This window comes from Epinephelus fuscoguttatus, linkage group LG22 (genome assembly GCF_011397635.1).
Source record: "Epinephelus fuscoguttatus linkage group LG22, E.fuscoguttatus.final_Chr_v1".
Classification (NCBI taxonomy): Eukaryota; Metazoa; Chordata; class Actinopteri; order Perciformes; family Serranidae; genus Epinephelus; species Epinephelus fuscoguttatus.
Genome location: NC_064773.1, coordinates 27407248 through 27423911, shown reverse-complemented (window position 1 = coordinate 27423911; position 16664 = coordinate 27407248). Strand labels below are relative to the sequence as shown.

General features: G+C 41.1%; 1 protein-coding gene across 1 annotated transcript in view; it reads right to left on the bottom strand.

Annotated features, from left to right (window-relative positions):
- The window catches only part of arid2 (AT rich interactive domain 2 (ARID, RFX-like)), a 43300-nt gene that overhangs the window by 17942 nt on the left and 8694 nt on the right, over positions 1–16664 (bottom strand). The window contains exon 4 of the mRNA XM_049567156.1: positions 8759–8892. Within this exon, the coding sequence (XP_049423113.1) occupies positions 8759–8892 (134 nt within the window). The remainder of the gene's footprint in view (positions 1–8758; positions 8893–16664) is intronic.

Here is a 16664-nt window from a genome sequence, read left to right as displayed (position 1 = left end):
CCAGGTGGTTAGTTGATATGCTCTTGTCCAACCGAATTCTCATTGGTCAGACAATCACTGGTGTTAATGTCATAAGGTTGTGTGTCCACCACAGTGTTTTTTCCCCAGCTGATAATGCCAGGTGTTCTTCTGAAAACGCCCAGCGGGGAGCGCTAGAGAGCTTCAAAGGTGAAGCATTTTTTTCAGCTTAGATGCTTGCTTGGTGTCTGGTTGCTAGGATACAGAATATCTGCAGAAGTCGAAACATCAGCACGGGATAGCATACTCTGGAAAGAGGACGGACTTGACGCGCTGTGTAGGTTCAACACTGATTTCTTGGGTGCCCACTAGCTCACCTAGTAGAGCAGGCACCCCATGTACATGTAGTATTTTTCCCATCCCTCCTACACTGTGATTGGACAGCTGGTAAGAAAGTGACAATGATAAACGGCCGCAGCATTTTACGCAAAAGGTGAACATTTTCACCTCTTGGGCCCCAGGAAAAAACAAACAAAAAAATGATAAACGAGCGTGAAATAGCTGTTCAGCGCCTCGTCACACTGCTAGTGTTTGTAGCATAGTGTAAGTACATGGCACTCTGAATGCAAAGAACGAAAAATAAAATAAAATAAAATAAAAATCATTGGCCTCGGGTAAAAACTCGTTGGTAGACACACAGAACTACAAGGTGGAGTGCACTCTCAAGTTAATCCTGAGATGACATGCTGATATTTTTCCCTCATTGACCAATCGAATGGTGGAAGAGCAGGTAGAATTTCAATTGAATAAGATTTTCTTTGGTTGACTTCAGCCCTTATGTCAAACAAGCACCCAATGAATGTCTGAAAATGGGGAAAACACACAACTGCTGTATTCAAAGCCAAGAAAAGAAGCTTCACAATACTGCACACCAAAGCAAAAGTGCACACAAATGTCTTTAATGTACACAGTGTAATGTTAATGATGTGAAACATAAACCGCTGTCACGGCATTTGACCTTGAAGTCATCTCTGGAGGAGGAGATGCAGAGAAGAAATGGAGCAGGACAAGACAGGCAACACTCACAGAGAAGAGGATTTAAAAAGCAATCATTGCATCATGTGAACAGAGCAACAGAGTTGCAGAGTAAAAGCTTTCAGTTACCCTACTCTGTCTCCTCACTGTAGTGCTGCTGCCTCTAAACACCTTCAGCCAGTTGAACTCAGATTTATTTTTCCTTTAACTGAGTTTAAGCAAACCAAATGGGGCATTAAGCTGTTTAGTGAGAGCTGTCTTTGCTTCAAATTAGTTTGATGAGCCGTGTCTTGTGTGACTGAGGAACATGAATGTGCTCTAACTTTTAATTGTGTTTGTCTTTGACTCAGTCAACCTCCGCGATGGGCTTTTTATAATTAAAACACTTTTAATCCTAAACAGTGGAGATCCCCGCGTGAGGAAAGAATCATGACTTGAATGTTATCCAACAGCTCTAAATGTCAGACGATCCAGTCTGTCAACGTGCAATCATTTTGACAACAAAGACCCAAGTCTCCTCCTATCTTATGGGCTGATTTTCTGCTATCAATCATTTTGTGTGCATTGGTGTCATTTCTCCATACAGTGGATATTTCAATTTGGTGCAGGATCTTTGTCGACTGCTGCCTCTGGAAACCAATCATAAAGCAGAGAGGAGTCCCGCTGAGCCAATTTGATTTCCATGCTGAAAAGGTTTGTACAGGCAAATGTAATTCAGCCGAGGTGCTATTATAGCAGCAACAGCTCCATTCAGGACCTGCCTGTGTCTGCTCATGCTCCAACACCTGCAGGGAGCCGGCACTGTACGGAGGGGCAGACGACTGATGTACGACGGCACATCTGACAGAGAGGGCTTTATGAGCAGAGTGGATTTAATGTTGTTGTAGGCCTGTGACCAAAACATGATAAGACAACGGGGAAGACCAAAGCTCAGTGAGAATTTACACACCAACTGTCAAATAATTAACCATCACTGAGCCTGCCAAGACAACATGGCACAATTTCAGCCTGGCTGTCCTACACAACAGTTACCTTTAAATACAGAGCCCAGGGTACAGACAGAGTTCAGTTATGAATAGTCTGTAATAGAGCTAGACCAATAAAATGAGCCAGGCAGATATATTAGCATGTATCAGCTTACAGCAGATGTATTGATATCAGTGTATATGTCAGCAGATGAGTAACAAGAAGATGATACAGAAATGCCAAACTAGGTTCCAGGTAATTCACAAATACCTCTAGTTTTGGTCCACACAAACTCCCGAGGGAAATATTTGGCTATTTAGCTGCTACATGCTCCAATTAGGTTTAAATAATTGATTTACCAATCCTAATCAATCTTCATTTGAATGATCCGTTATTGGTTAATAAAAACTGAGATCGACCCTTTCATATATGCTTTTTCCTGATACATGAAGCTTTAACCCTGTTAATCCCACTGGTATTAAACAGCCCCCGGGCTAAATTATGAAAGACCGTAGTATTTATAAGCTCCAGTGTTACCTCCTGTGTGTGTGTCAGAGCTGCTCCTCCACACACTCACAAACAAAGAGCGTACAGCAGAGCAGAGAGGCCACGGTGGAGACTGTAAAGCGAAATTCACTGGAAAATAACTCGAGTTGACAAGTACTTTTGTTACCGTCAACGCAATTAAACCTTCGTGAGTAAGAAACCAGTTCTTTATCAATACGCCTGTTAGACAAACATAAACATGTCAGGCATGTCAGAGATAACATTATCTTCTGCCTCCTGCTTAGAAGTGGCAAATGTACAGTTTGCAGCAACTTCATATGATACAGTCTCTGGCTTTTGTTTCTTATCTAACGACTGCAAAAGTGTTGTTGCACGCTTCAGATCTGTCATTAGCGTAATTAGCATTCACTAGCTCAGAGGGCTAGCTTGGTTTGTTTACTATATCATGTGTACATCACTGTCACCCTGAAGGTCCCCCCGAACCCTGTTCAAACTCTCTATGCGGGGAAAAAGGAACAAATATTCAAATATTGATAGTGAACAGCTACATATAATTTGACTGACATAATTCTGAGTCAGGTACAGCCCTAAACTTCGCTCAGTATTGTGCTCTCAGGAAAATTATTTATTGTATTGATGTTTTAGATTTGTTTCCTGTGAGATATTACTGAGTTTATACAGTGACTCTGAAATTATTAATATTCCTGTTACTGCACTGAACAACATAATTATATTTAAGATATTCAAGTCTAATCCTGTTTCTAATTATTCTTTTCAATTCCTTGTACAATTTACAGCAGTAGTTCTTTCAGAATCTTTCTTATTCAAGCAGAATCGAGTTTCCTAATTAAATAAATCAGGAATCAAACTGAAACTTTGTCCATCGGAATCTAATCGTTTCACGAAATCAGTGGCGATACCCAGTGTTTTGATATTCTGATAACAGTTTGTCTTTTTTCCAAGCAACATTTCCAAGTATTTCCTGTTTCAAACTTCTCAAATGTGAGAATGCAATGCTTTTCTTGGTTATTTAAAACAGTACCCTGAATCTCTTTGGCTTTTGGACTGCTTATTTAATAAAACAAGCTATTTCATTTGGGAATAGTCGTGATCTATTGGCAACTTTAAAAACACTGATTATGGCTGCTTTAGTTGTTTTATTATACCCTTTTTTCCATTAAAATGTGTGTGTATGGCTGTTTTTTTAACACAGGAAAACCAATAAAATAAAGGGGATGGACTGCTTTTCGATTGGTGTGTCATCCTCAACGTCACAGACAGGCAGGAAGACAGGTTGAGAAACAGAAAACTTATTTAGTCTCTTTCAAACTCAGTGCTGACTAATTTTGACAGTTTTGAGCACTGCTTGGACAGAGACAGATTGTATTTTGTGGCTACCAGTCATTGCATAGCGCTAGCAAAGGGGCTACAATTAGTGCATCCACCCGATGTTGGATTTCTATCACTACCGATTAAAGCAGGAGCTGGAGCCGATAAAAGACTGTGACTACTGCAGTGTCATTCGTCCCAGAAGCGAATGATGACTGTAAGCCCTTTCCGTCAAATAAAAAGCCAGATGTTAGTGGGTTTTTTGTCCAGTGAGAAAGAAGCTATACTCAATTTGCTGAAGTAATGACAATGTGTGTTCACCTGGGCCTGTCTGAAGAAAATTCAAATCACTCCAGCACTCTCTACAAGCAAAGCATTAGTGAAACACCATCACTCACAGCCAGCCTACACCCTACAACAACAAGCCTTCAAAAAGAGTTGCAAAGTCAACTGCAAAGGGAAAAGCATTTTTTCCTTTTAATGCCTGACTCATCTGAGTAGTGACTGAGAAAAACACACAAGCCACCGACAAAGTTCACCACCGTTTGTCGTGTGTCTTTTGCCACTGTGCTTATGTTTTGGAGTCACTTAGCTCACCAGGCAGAGGGCTGATTGTTAGAGAAAAGAGCCTGCAACTAAAAGGCTGCAGGCTCTAATCTAAACTGAGGTGGAGGGAAAGCCAACAAGTGCTTCCTCCTTCCCTTCATCAATAACTGCTGTCAGGACAGTCAATTACCTCCGAGAGCAGCTCAGTGGTCAACACCACGACGCTGAGGCTAATGGACAGCTCCCATTCACCCTGTGTGAGCAGGGTTGGACAATAGAGACAAGAGGCTGGCCTTGGCACGGAACGCTTGCACAGAAACATTTGGTTTGAAATATAACGTGGTTACTCAGATGCTCAGAGTTTCTTTCATCAGAAAAGCAGCCTAAGCTCGGGTTGAAAAAAATTCTTAGCGGTAGTCAATACTAAGGTGTGCGTAGGCAACATTCAAGGAATAAAAGGCATCAACAATGCATTTGCACGCTTCATAGCCTTGATTCAAACACAACAGCGCTCAGCAAGGTGAAAACTGAATTAAATGAGTCAGTGTGTAATAAAAGTGATGAATGTGACGTAGAGTAAGCAGGCTCCTGAACTGGACAAATGTCAGAGAGCTCAGGTGCAGGGCTCCTCGGCCAGGTCTGTGAAGTCAAAAAACAATACAGACACTTCTTCTGTCTCTCAATTTGGCAGTAATTGCTTTCTTTGTGTGGAAAGCCGGCATTACTGAGGCAGAGTGAATCAGATGCCCCGATGAGGTGATTGGGATGTTCAAATGTTGGTATGACAAAGTAACACAAGTACCTCGGTGCGTCATGAGATTATGAATAAAGATCACCATGGAGATTTGTGCCAAGAACACCAGGTGAAACAAATAAGCAAGGACTTTTAGAAAACTTAGCAGAACAGAACAACCTGACCAAAAGGCAAAATGAAGAATATGTACCAAAGAAAAAAAAAAAAAAAAAAAACACCTACTTTTACAACAAACAATTTTTACTTCTGACGTGGGATTTCACATCATGCAGAGATGATGCAGTTATTTGTAGTCGTTTAAACTGTATGAACTGTATCAATCTGATGGTAATAGGGATGTCCCAATCTGATATTCAGATCGGTATCGGCCGCCGATATTAGCAAAAAACGTGCATCGGCATCGGATCGGACTGCATGGAAAAATGCTGATCCCAGAACTCCGATTCAGTTTTTCACGGACTCTGATCCAGGTTTTCCGGCCAGCCCAGCGCTCCGCGATTCAAGCAGTCCATTCCAGTGATCTGCTCCAGCACTTACTATCAATCCACCAGGCCAGCATGCAGACACACACACACACAGGAGGGAAGGGTAGGAAGAGTAGCGGTCAATTTAGTTAACTGACTATTTGTTTTCTGCTCTGGTTTTTTGAGAGTGATATTTTTATTTGGTTTACACTCTTACTGTTTAAGTAAAGAGCACTGATGGCACTGTTTTGGGCACAATTAGTGAAATTGGAGCCATGGATGGACTATTGTTTGTTTAAGCAGTTGTACAATATTGTGTGTGGTTTTTTGTCCCCTCTGTTGGTCCCAGGAAACAGCAGCACCAGGCTGGCACTGACACTACAAAAATAACTGAAAAGGAAAGGCTGCATTGTTTGTTAAATGTCAACAATGTCTTGTGGTGTTAATCTGTTTTTTATTTATTAGGGGGCCAAAGCACAAGTGTGTGGAGTCTTGCTGCTATTTTAATTTCAATGTTAGACATTTTAAAGATTTCTTCTGTTGATTTATTTTCTATTTATTAAGGGGCCAAAGAAAACCAGCTATATTTTTATTTAATGTTAATGTTCAAGTTTAAAGTTTGTTTATTTAACCCTGTTAACAATAAACGGGTCAGTTTCTCATACCAACTGTTATGGATCATTCTAACTAACCCGATTATGTAGTTGTTCTTGTGAGAGTAATATCGCTTGATCAAACCTTTTCTAACATGACTGACAACAAAATAAATGAATATGTATAATACGCGCTTGGATCGGATCAGTATCAGCCAAAACTCAAGGCTGTAATATCGGTATTGGATCGGAAGTGAAAAAGCTGGATCGGGACATCCCTATATGGTAACCTATAGGGCTGTAACAGTCTGTGCATTTGTCACAGTACGGGGTAACGATTTAGTTCAGGCAGCCACGCATAGAATACACGGTATGTAGACTGATGCACATAATGCTCCCAATAAAGTTCCCTTGAAACTTTTAGTTATCCACCATTAGTAGCAAATGCTGATATTGGCGTGCAGGTCAGTCACACTATGACAAGCGCAAATCAAACACCGGAGCAAAGGAGAAAGAGTTGTTTACAAGACCAGAACAGTGTGTTGGAGTTGTGCCACAGCTGTAGGGGATGTGAATGGAAACAAATCCTACATGCTAACGCACATTTGATGGCATCTCCCAGATGCACCGATCACCAGCACGAGGACAAAACAAACCAGAGCCCAACTCCAGCCTTTAGATGCAAAAACAAGATGAGATAAAATGAAACAAATGCTGAAGCAACTGGCAGTTGCATTAGCATATATCCAATGTGGAACTAATTGAAAGACGCCTCTGAATGCACAATTTATATATTTAATATTCTATGTATTTCACATTTTCAGTCTCATAGCACAATGACGCTTTTCAGTTTAACAACCTGTTGTGACCTGCCTTTTGGGGAGGTCACTGTTCACTGCAATGCAGAGGTGTTTTTAAATGTTCATAATTTTGTATAATGAAAATAGTTTACCAAAATTGCCAGTGGGCAAAATGTTACCTCATTCCTTGCAGGAAGACTGTGCCCGTCTTTGACACTTGCAATACTGTCCATTCAAAATAAACTATGACAAACTTATCTTTATGCATATCCTAATGAGGTGACAATGCTAACCACTGCACCACCGTGCCACCAATAACAGCGTTTGCCGCCACATATTGATGTTTTTGTTTTGTTTTTAGAGGGATCCTTCTTAAGGAGCGTTATTCAGAGCACCACACTCAGAGCATACTCTGGGCACAGATGGAGCAGCAGAGTGCCAGGCGCAGTGTAATCTAAACAAAACATTTCATTAATTCATATGAAAATAGAAAGCTCTATTTCTTAGAACAACAGCCCTCTTATTTGAGTGTTGTCCATCTTGTTTTTCCAGCCTACTTGGAAGTGGTTGTGCTTTGCCGGCAGCCAGTCTGCCGGTAGCTTCTGCTAGGCTAATGTGTAGTATAGGGTTACATGTTGCTCTCATACTTATGTTGATAATAAAATAATAACACGCAGGCTCTGTGGTCTAAACCAAAACTGTAAACTCAATATTGCTGCCGAGTCATAAAATTATTTTTAGACAATGCGCATTGTCCAGCACTGGGTCTAAAATTTAGCTTTCACTTGCTTCTCCTGCAGTGCCGCCTCTAATCTATTGATTTGATCAGCTCTGATCAATCTGACCACAAAATGATCGATTTTCCACCCTGCAACTTAAACTCAAGAGAACTCGGGAAAAAAAAAAAAAAAAAAACCTTTTGCGTACCATTACACCCCTAGTAGCCAAGCTTTTCCTGGATAAAGAATTAGTGAGACATTTTGGGAATTCCGTTTATTTTCCTTCTTGAATTGAATGAGAAGACTGATACCACTCTCATAAAGCTGCAGCCAGCAGCCTGTTATCTTAGCTCTGTCCAAAGGAAACCAAGTCCTCCTACACGCACCTCTAAAGCTCACTGATTGCCACATTATATTTCAAAAGATTAATCTGCAGAAAAACAGCGGTAAGACAAAAATTCAACATTTCATGGGAGGTAACATCACGTCAAGGCAACAAAATGCAGCCTGCTTGACTTGAGCATATGAAAACCTGACATGTTTCTATTAAAATGTCAAGGTGGAGTTGGAGTTAAAACAAAAAATGTTTCATAAATGGAAATTTATTATCTCAAACTCTGCATCTTATAATGCTCTGAGCTATCTGAACCTTCATCAAAACTTGCAATCAACATATTTCCGTCCTCATGTTCTTGTGAAATAAATTCAACCCACTAGAAAATCTTTGAAACAAACAGCTTCTGTTGAGGCACATTTTTATGCATATGCTTGACCTGTGGGCTGACCAGTTTCCCATGAATCTCACACACAGCTCTGATGAAGTGATGCTCTGCTGTAATCACATCTGCAGTAGGATTAAGTGTTTGAGTTGGCCGAGGGGCCGAGAGAAACAGACAGAGAGACAGGATGAGCTTCAGAGAGAAGTGAGACAGAAAACAAGAAAGTGTTCGAATGGAAACTGAATCCGTGTAGCTGATACAGACGTGACCCAGACAGAAACAAAGAGTGAACTTGTGAACACAGAGAGAAGAAGAAAGCCTCTGAATACCAAAGTTCAGCGCAGACAAGAAGCAGAGTCCCTGCCTACCTGATACAACATGTTGCTGGTAGTTATAAGAGCTGGGAATTGCACCGATTGGAAGAGAGGCTTTGGGATTCCCCGGCTGCGCTTCCTCATCATCCTCGCCGAAGTGGTGGACTTTCTCATACTTCTCCAAGTATCTGCAGAGGAAGAAAACAAAACAGACGATGAGCCAAGACTTGCTTGGTGTAAATTTTGCTACAAATGTGCTTCACTTTTTTTCCAATAGACTGAAGATTAGGTTTTTTTAATTATGCAGCCACATTTTCTATGAACATGACAACCTTGAAGCTTCTGAAGCATTCTCTCTCTGCGATACTGAGTCTTCATTTCAAGCCACTGACTCACAGTCTGAGTGCATTTTGAAATTTAAGTGGTAACAGCTTCTATCAACTAAACACCAAGAAGCTGGTCTAAAAAATGTCTGCCATTAGAGGAAAACAGTTCACACAGATAGATTCTCTTCCTCTAGTTTAGCACGACAACATGAAACAAAATACCAAAGTACTGCAGTTGTTGTTTTTTTTTTTAAATCAAAAATAAAAATGCAAATAAAAATACTGATACATGTTCATTATTATGTCATTCATCCCTAAAATGATTGCAGTGTATCCTAAACCTTGATAAACCAGAGACAATGAATACAGCTTTGACTGACATTTGTTTTACCATCCTAACTCTTCAGCTCTAAGTCAGGGTGCTGCTGTCATGTTCTCCAACATAATCTTTTGAGTCCCCCTCCAGACACATTTTGAATTATGTAAAAATACTAACACTGATACTGATATTTTGTTTAACATGGTTTCCCCACATAATAGTAAAAGAAAGCTAGAAGCTGAAGCACATCTCTGCCTTCTCCCTCATTGAGAAAATCTGGATCTGACCTCCACGCCACCCACCACTGCTGTTTGCAGCAGCTTTTTCTTTCCGTTTTCTCCAGTGCTGCTCGCGCTAGGTTGACCGGTGAAAGAGCAGTGAACATCAAGATGGCTTGCATAAGCCTTAGAGGCAACATCAGAGAGATTCAGTCATACATGTTTGAGCCTAAGTCAGACCCAGATGAGGAGTCTGCTGTGTACCAAAAGCAGCGACTTGCAGATGTATCAGAATGGTAAGTGTAGATTGGCAGTGACTGACACAGTGTAAATGGTTGGGAAATATAGAACAATATATCTGCAACAAAGGGGTCGTTCATACATAGTGGAAGGAAGCTCCAGGGTCCGGTTTACATCCAAATTCTGCACACTCTATCATGTTTGCTGTCAGAATTTTCACAAGACTAATGCAAACTCTCCCCTGTCAATATGTGTTTCAAGTATTAGACAGCAGGAATGGCTTTCGTATTAGTGGCGTACTTAATCTAGCCTGCCCAGCTTACATTTGAATCTCAGATTTTAGGGAAGTGTGTAGACGTGGCCCCCTTTAGTAAGTAACTTTGCACAGGTTGTCAGTATAGTCAACTACAGACACTTTTGGCTACATAAACAAGAAAAACAAAAGACATGAAATACAAGAGGGCTTTTTATTTGGTCCAGCACTCCAAACTTCACTAATTGACTCAGTGAAACTAAGTATTGAATTTCAAAGCACTATCCATTTAGAGGTGGTGAAATTTTAATGTTTTGTGTTGTAAATGTCTTGCCTTTTATTTTATATTCTGTTGGCTTTGCCGACAGATAGCTGGCTAGCCATTTTAGCATGCAGAAACATAGCACCTACTGCCCAGCCTTGGTACTCTACTGGTTAGCCAACCTCAGCCTTGGCCACTCTGCACTGCGCACCATCAAGGTCGGGTGGGAGCAAAATTAGCTCTGGTCTCCCCACAGGTAGCCTCGGTGAGCAGGTGGCTTCGTTTTGAGCAACAAAACCATTTTAGCATTGTTAACTATATTAGCACCTCTAGCTGTGCCGTCACTGCTGACAATGCTAACAGTGATGCTAAAGGGGGTTTGGGGCTCAAAACTGAGCTGCTTCATCACTGCATGCCACAGAATGAAACCAGACCGCAGGTGGGTGAGCTGAGTATTTCCACAGCAACGCTGCTAGGTCAGGACAGCGTTACTAGTGGTTATCACCAATTAAGTGCTGCTACTAGCTAGCTTCCACTGTGCACAGTGCAGAGTGGCCAAGGCTAGCTAACCAGTGGGGACATGAGTTTGGGCAGTGAGCATTATTTCTGTGTATTAACACAGCTAGCAGGCTGTGTCTCCAACCACACCTGGCAAGACAAAAGGTTTAATTATGTCAGTTTAGGATTCAACTGATTGGATGCACCCAATTTTAAAGGTAATTATAAGCCACTTTGAAAGTAATTCAACATGTTTTTAACCAACCCTTACCTTCTTACTCCAATTCAAAAGCTACAGGATGGCACAAAACAAAACGTGTGAATATACACTGCTGGATAAAAGCCTTAAAGTACACCAGTTTTGCAATACCACCATCATTACATGTTTCATCTAGGTTCGGAGGAAAAACAACCTGTTATCAATGTCAGACACAATACTAATTGTGTCACAGCTTTCAGATATTTCAAAAGGGCGAAATGACTTACATTTCCTATAGATCGTTCTATCACAAAGGCTTTACAGCCAGACATACTGTCAAGGAGACTATTTGCTGAAGTAGATGAACGGACTTTTTATTTGCATTAGTGTGGGTTTTGCTGACTTAATAAAGTAGTCTTGTGTACCATGATACTCAATGTGACCTCAGCACTACAAGTTAAGTTGTTCCCTTACTGCTTATGATTCAATAAAAGCACAAGTATTGATTTTTGGAACAACGAGCCACTGTTTCTTAACACAAACAGGCTTATCAGCTGAAGAAATTTCAATAATTCCACAGCAACCCTGTCAAATTATAAACTGCAAACAGATGAATGAGTGTGTATGAAACATGAGCAGTGCAAGCACTCATCGCTGAGAGACAAAGAGCACCACCTTTAGACACCCAAACACCATCAACAGAGAACTGGAGAGAAAAGACTTCACAGTAGCTCCCCGTACAGTCCTAAGTCCAAGTCTGACCTCTACAGAAACGCCACAGCAACAAGCACACACTGACACAAAGTGGAGGGATGCAACAAATAAAATCTTGCAGAGTGCACCTTCGAGTCAAGATGGAACATGAATCTACTCAGGAATTCAGTGTACACAAGAGTGAAATCATCCTTATATTACGCTGCACATTCAGTGTAAATTACACAGTTCAAAAGTTTCATTCTAAAATGCAATTTGATAGCGTTCCACAGTGAGCCTTCACCTCGCTTTACTAGTTTGGGAGTTTTCAAGCTTGACAGAGCCCGTGGCAATCACTTCTGCCAAACCCATGGTGCTTTCAAAGGCTCAAAGTGTTAAGTGAAGCATGATCGGCGTAGAAAGTGAGGCTAAAAAATGAGCACTGCACTACATGAGATAAGCAGGTCTTTGTATGACAGAGGGATGTCGAGTGCAGTGCAGAGCAACATGAGTCAGTAACAGGACTGTGAGATGTGACACATCAGACAATGAAACTGTGGTCACAAAAACAGTAGATTTTTAATGCACTTTCAATTCTAAAATCCCACATTTTCAGACTTTTACATGCTGAAAATCTAAGTACTGTAATTAGATCACTGTACAGGCAAAGATTATTCTTTACAGCAACATATTCCAGAAGATGAGTTGCCCAGAAACTTTTAAAATGTCTCAGTAAATATCAGATTGAACAGCTCTTTTCATTTTGGTTTATCAGGGCAGGAGGTTAGCTTAGTTCAAACTACTTTGAATACAAATATGCAAATGGGGTTATTTGAATAACACCATTTCTTATCTGAATGGTGCAACAGCCTATAGTAGAAACAAGTGAACTGGCTGCAACACTAACAGCTGGGAGCTGACATCGAGCAAACAATTCATCTATTACTGCAATCATCCTCCCGCCCTTGAAAAGTTCGCACTTAACTTGGGAGAAAATGTTCTCCATGAGCATGCAACCATCAATTCAGGCTTTTTTGGATTTGATAAACATCCTGTAATAATGCAGAGAAATCCGCCAGACAAACAAAAACACAAACACACACACACAGCAAAATACCTCAGCAGTGATAGTGTGGTGAACCCTGCCTGTGTGGCCGTGAGTCACAGAGCGAGCGAGCGAGCGCCTGTTACTGAATGAGGCCCCGCTTGTTCATCGTGGCCAAGGTAATCCCCCGTCCGCTGGCTGCCGGGTGACACGCTGGACTATAAATACACTCAGCCTTCATTTGTAGAGAGAGCGAGTGAGCGAGTGAGTGAGTGAGTGAGGAGTGTGTGAGAGCGGGAGAGATAGGCCCCAGTCCCGACTGCAGCGTCATCAACTGCTGTCTGGGCACAAGCAAGAAAAAGGCTGCGGGTAAAGACGGGTGGGGGCATGTGAGGGAGGGAGAGGGGGGTCTGACTGCAGCTGCTCATTTCTCCACTTCCCATTTTTCAAACATGCATGATGAGAGGAACATCGGTCCCCCACCGCCTCTTGAGTGGCACGCAACTACCAACCAACAGAAACCACCGGACATCCATCGCTTTACTACAACCATTTAGGGAGGCGTGTGTATTATCACTGCTGGCTCATTTTCCCTCCAAAATAATACAAGTGCAAAGGGTGGGAAACTGCCAAGGCATGAGATATGATGAACACACATACATTCTGCAAACAGCCACAGCCATTAGTGTTGTGTTATCTACGGTCATCTGGAACACACCGGCGCAGATACTCTTGGCTTCGATTACACTCAGCTGCCCAAATGCCCTCTCAGTGTGTCGGTGTGTGGGAGTCCATTGCCCCCTGCTGGACGTGGACGCAGACATGCAAACACACCCACTGCCAATTTCTGGACAGAAATGTTTGCTGGGATTTAATGGAGCCGGCTGTCCAGCACAGGCGGAGGGTGGTTTGCTTTGTCAATAATCACGGGAACGTTTACTGATGGTGGAGCCAATTGAGAAAATACTGTAAAAAGTTGGATCGGTTACAGATCAGAACATTTGTTGCCCAAAAGCAGACTTAAAGTCACACTAGAGCGTAGTAAAATGCAAGGAAGCTGACAGGATTTACACAGACATTGCAGAATAATTGAAAGTGTGCTTTAATGGTACTCCTCTGACTCATGTAAGTGCAAAGAAGAGTCCGTTTAACCTATGTGGTCAGTGCAGGTATGCTAATGGAAAGGTCAGTGCAAAAACATAAGCTATACTAATACAATGGAACCCTTTTTAAGTGCAAGCACTTCCAATTCTGTTGCCTGCAATGTCAGTCTCAATGGCACAGCAACTCGGTGGCATTTCCTTAGTTCAAATTAGGGTTTTTACAGTAGAAGAATTTTCACACTGGTGCAAGTTCCTCCAGCACACCGCCAACACAGGTGATACATGTCAAGGAAAAGATGTTTTCCTTTGACTATGTTGGACTTTCTGTGATTGCTTTTCAGTGTGGAGGTACAGCACCTCCTTGGAAATATACTTGATGTATATTCTAACTTGGACTCTGCATGTTACGTTATGTAATTCTGGGGAAAAAACTCTTCTTGGCATTGAATCCACCTTCTCCTCTCGTAAATATCAATCCTGTCTCCGAGTGTTTATTTGAAATGACTACCGTTTGCCTCATCTGTATGACTTTGTGGTCAGACAACGTTAAAAGTTGATCCCTCTCATCTGCAGCTGCTGTTTATTTTGTGGATTTAACCGTTTCCCTTACAGTGTCATTCATCATAAACAGCTGTGAGGCTCAATAAGTACAGAGTTAGGACTGGGTAATGCATCACATTAGTTCAGTCAAACGCCCAGAGTGAAGGATTTAGGGGGATGTATCGGCAAGATGGAATGTACATAATCAGTATGCTTTCTTTAGCACATAACCACCCAAAAATTGTTGTGTTTATGTTAGCTTAGAATGAGCCAGGTATATCTACATAGGGAGAAGGTTTTCCTCCTTGTTGCACCGCCATGACTCTACAGTGGCCCAGAACGGACAAACCAAAAACTGGTTCTACAGAGGGTTATTTGCGTTTTGACGTCAGTCACTGTAGTTAGCAGCCCCTCTGACGAGCAGTGTCGGAAAAACACTTATTATTTTAACCTGAAAATGCTTTATTCAGTGTTTTAACCGGTTTAAATCACCTGGCTCGGATATTTTGAGAGGAAGAGACCTGAATGAACAATGAAAACTTAAGGAAATCTAACCAGAAAAATTGTCAGCTGGTTGAAGTCTGTAATCCTCGCTGCTAAATGCAACCACATCCCCTTAAATGTTACACACTGTTCCTTTAATTAGATGTTTTGTTTTTGCATGATGTGTAAAATGTATACATCTGTGAAAAGGAAGTTATGACAATGACCACAAAAAGTTTCTTTGCAGGCAAAAATTGAAGTGGATGATAGCTGCCTACTTGAGTCCTAACAGTTTTGTAAACTGTGACGTGAATAGCTACACCACCGCATTTTATGAAAAGGTCATGACTGCAGTTAGCTAGCTAGCTAGCTCTTGCTATCTCACTGGGAATTTAGCAGCAGCATCTACATCAGAGACATAGTTACAGAAGACTCTACTATCTGCGCTCTGGGTTTGTTGAAGAGGTGAAGCCATGAATCTGGGACAGCATTCAAATTCTACTTTACTCAGGCCATCCCTGCAATGTAGCCAGGTCGCTAATACTAGCTAGCCAGTCGTCTTTTGATATCTGTGCTGCAACTGATAATTAAACCAGACTCTACTGACAGCCCACTGCTGTGTGTGATAACTTACATATCTTTTTAAAATCTGCATGATGATTACAGCCTTGAAGCTGGTTTTGGTCTTTTATTTATTATAGCACTAAAAACAGGTGGTTTTAATCACACTTTAATTGTCATGCATTTTGCATGAAAAAAAAAAAAAGATGAAAACTGTGAGTCATCCCGAAGCCTTAGAATAAATAAGAGTTATTTATTTTGCATATTAACAGACCTACACAGGGGTTTTTCACAATAGTGTTCAATGATCTAAGCGATAGTGAATCTGATAGCAGATTTTCTGCATAAAGTGTATGCAATCTCCTCATATACACTCAGGTTTCGTCTTACACCAAAATGTTAGCAGACCCTCTCCTGGGCCCTGCGATTCCAATGTAGCTTAGCTGATACATGCTAGCAAGCTGTTTTCAGGTTTAACTAATTCTGTTCATTCTCATCCAGCTTATTTGATTATTTAAATCAGCTTGAGGATTGATCTGTTAATCCTGGATGAAGTTATACTGCACTCTTATTTTGAAATAAAGACAAAATGCATTAGGACTTAAAACCATGATCAGCATTCATATGACTAGATGTTTGCTGTTTCCATGAGGTGAGTGTTGAGAGATTTATAGACGTAAGTCTCAGTTTATGTGTATTCCTGCATTGCTATGGGTGTCACTTATCGTTATGTTTTTGTTTCTACATTGAGCTAAACCATGTTTCCACTATTTAAGAACTGTTAAACATTAGATATTACCAGTAAATGTGGTTAGTTTACAACTAATGTTGGCGCATCATGAGGTGAGGATCTCCTCAGTGGACGTACAAGAGACTTTCAATTGATCATCACAAGCCTACTATGGAAATGAATCCTTACTAAAACCTCTGTCAAAGCAACTGATGAACATTTTTTTTAGCAATGCATAAATTAAAAAGTTTTAGTGTTTCAATGACAAATTTTTATGTCAAATTAAATGTTCTGTCTCAACTGAGAAGAATCTTTTAGCTGTGTTTAAGTATTTTTGCTCACAGTATCTCAAACTACATGTGGGTTGGTTCTTTTTGTGTACAGACCCCATATGCTATTAACTTTACGTCTGTACTTCAAGCAGCCAAAGTCAGGGTACTAGCAAGAATTATAAATTGAATACTCCCAGATCAGGGTGTCCCAATCGATC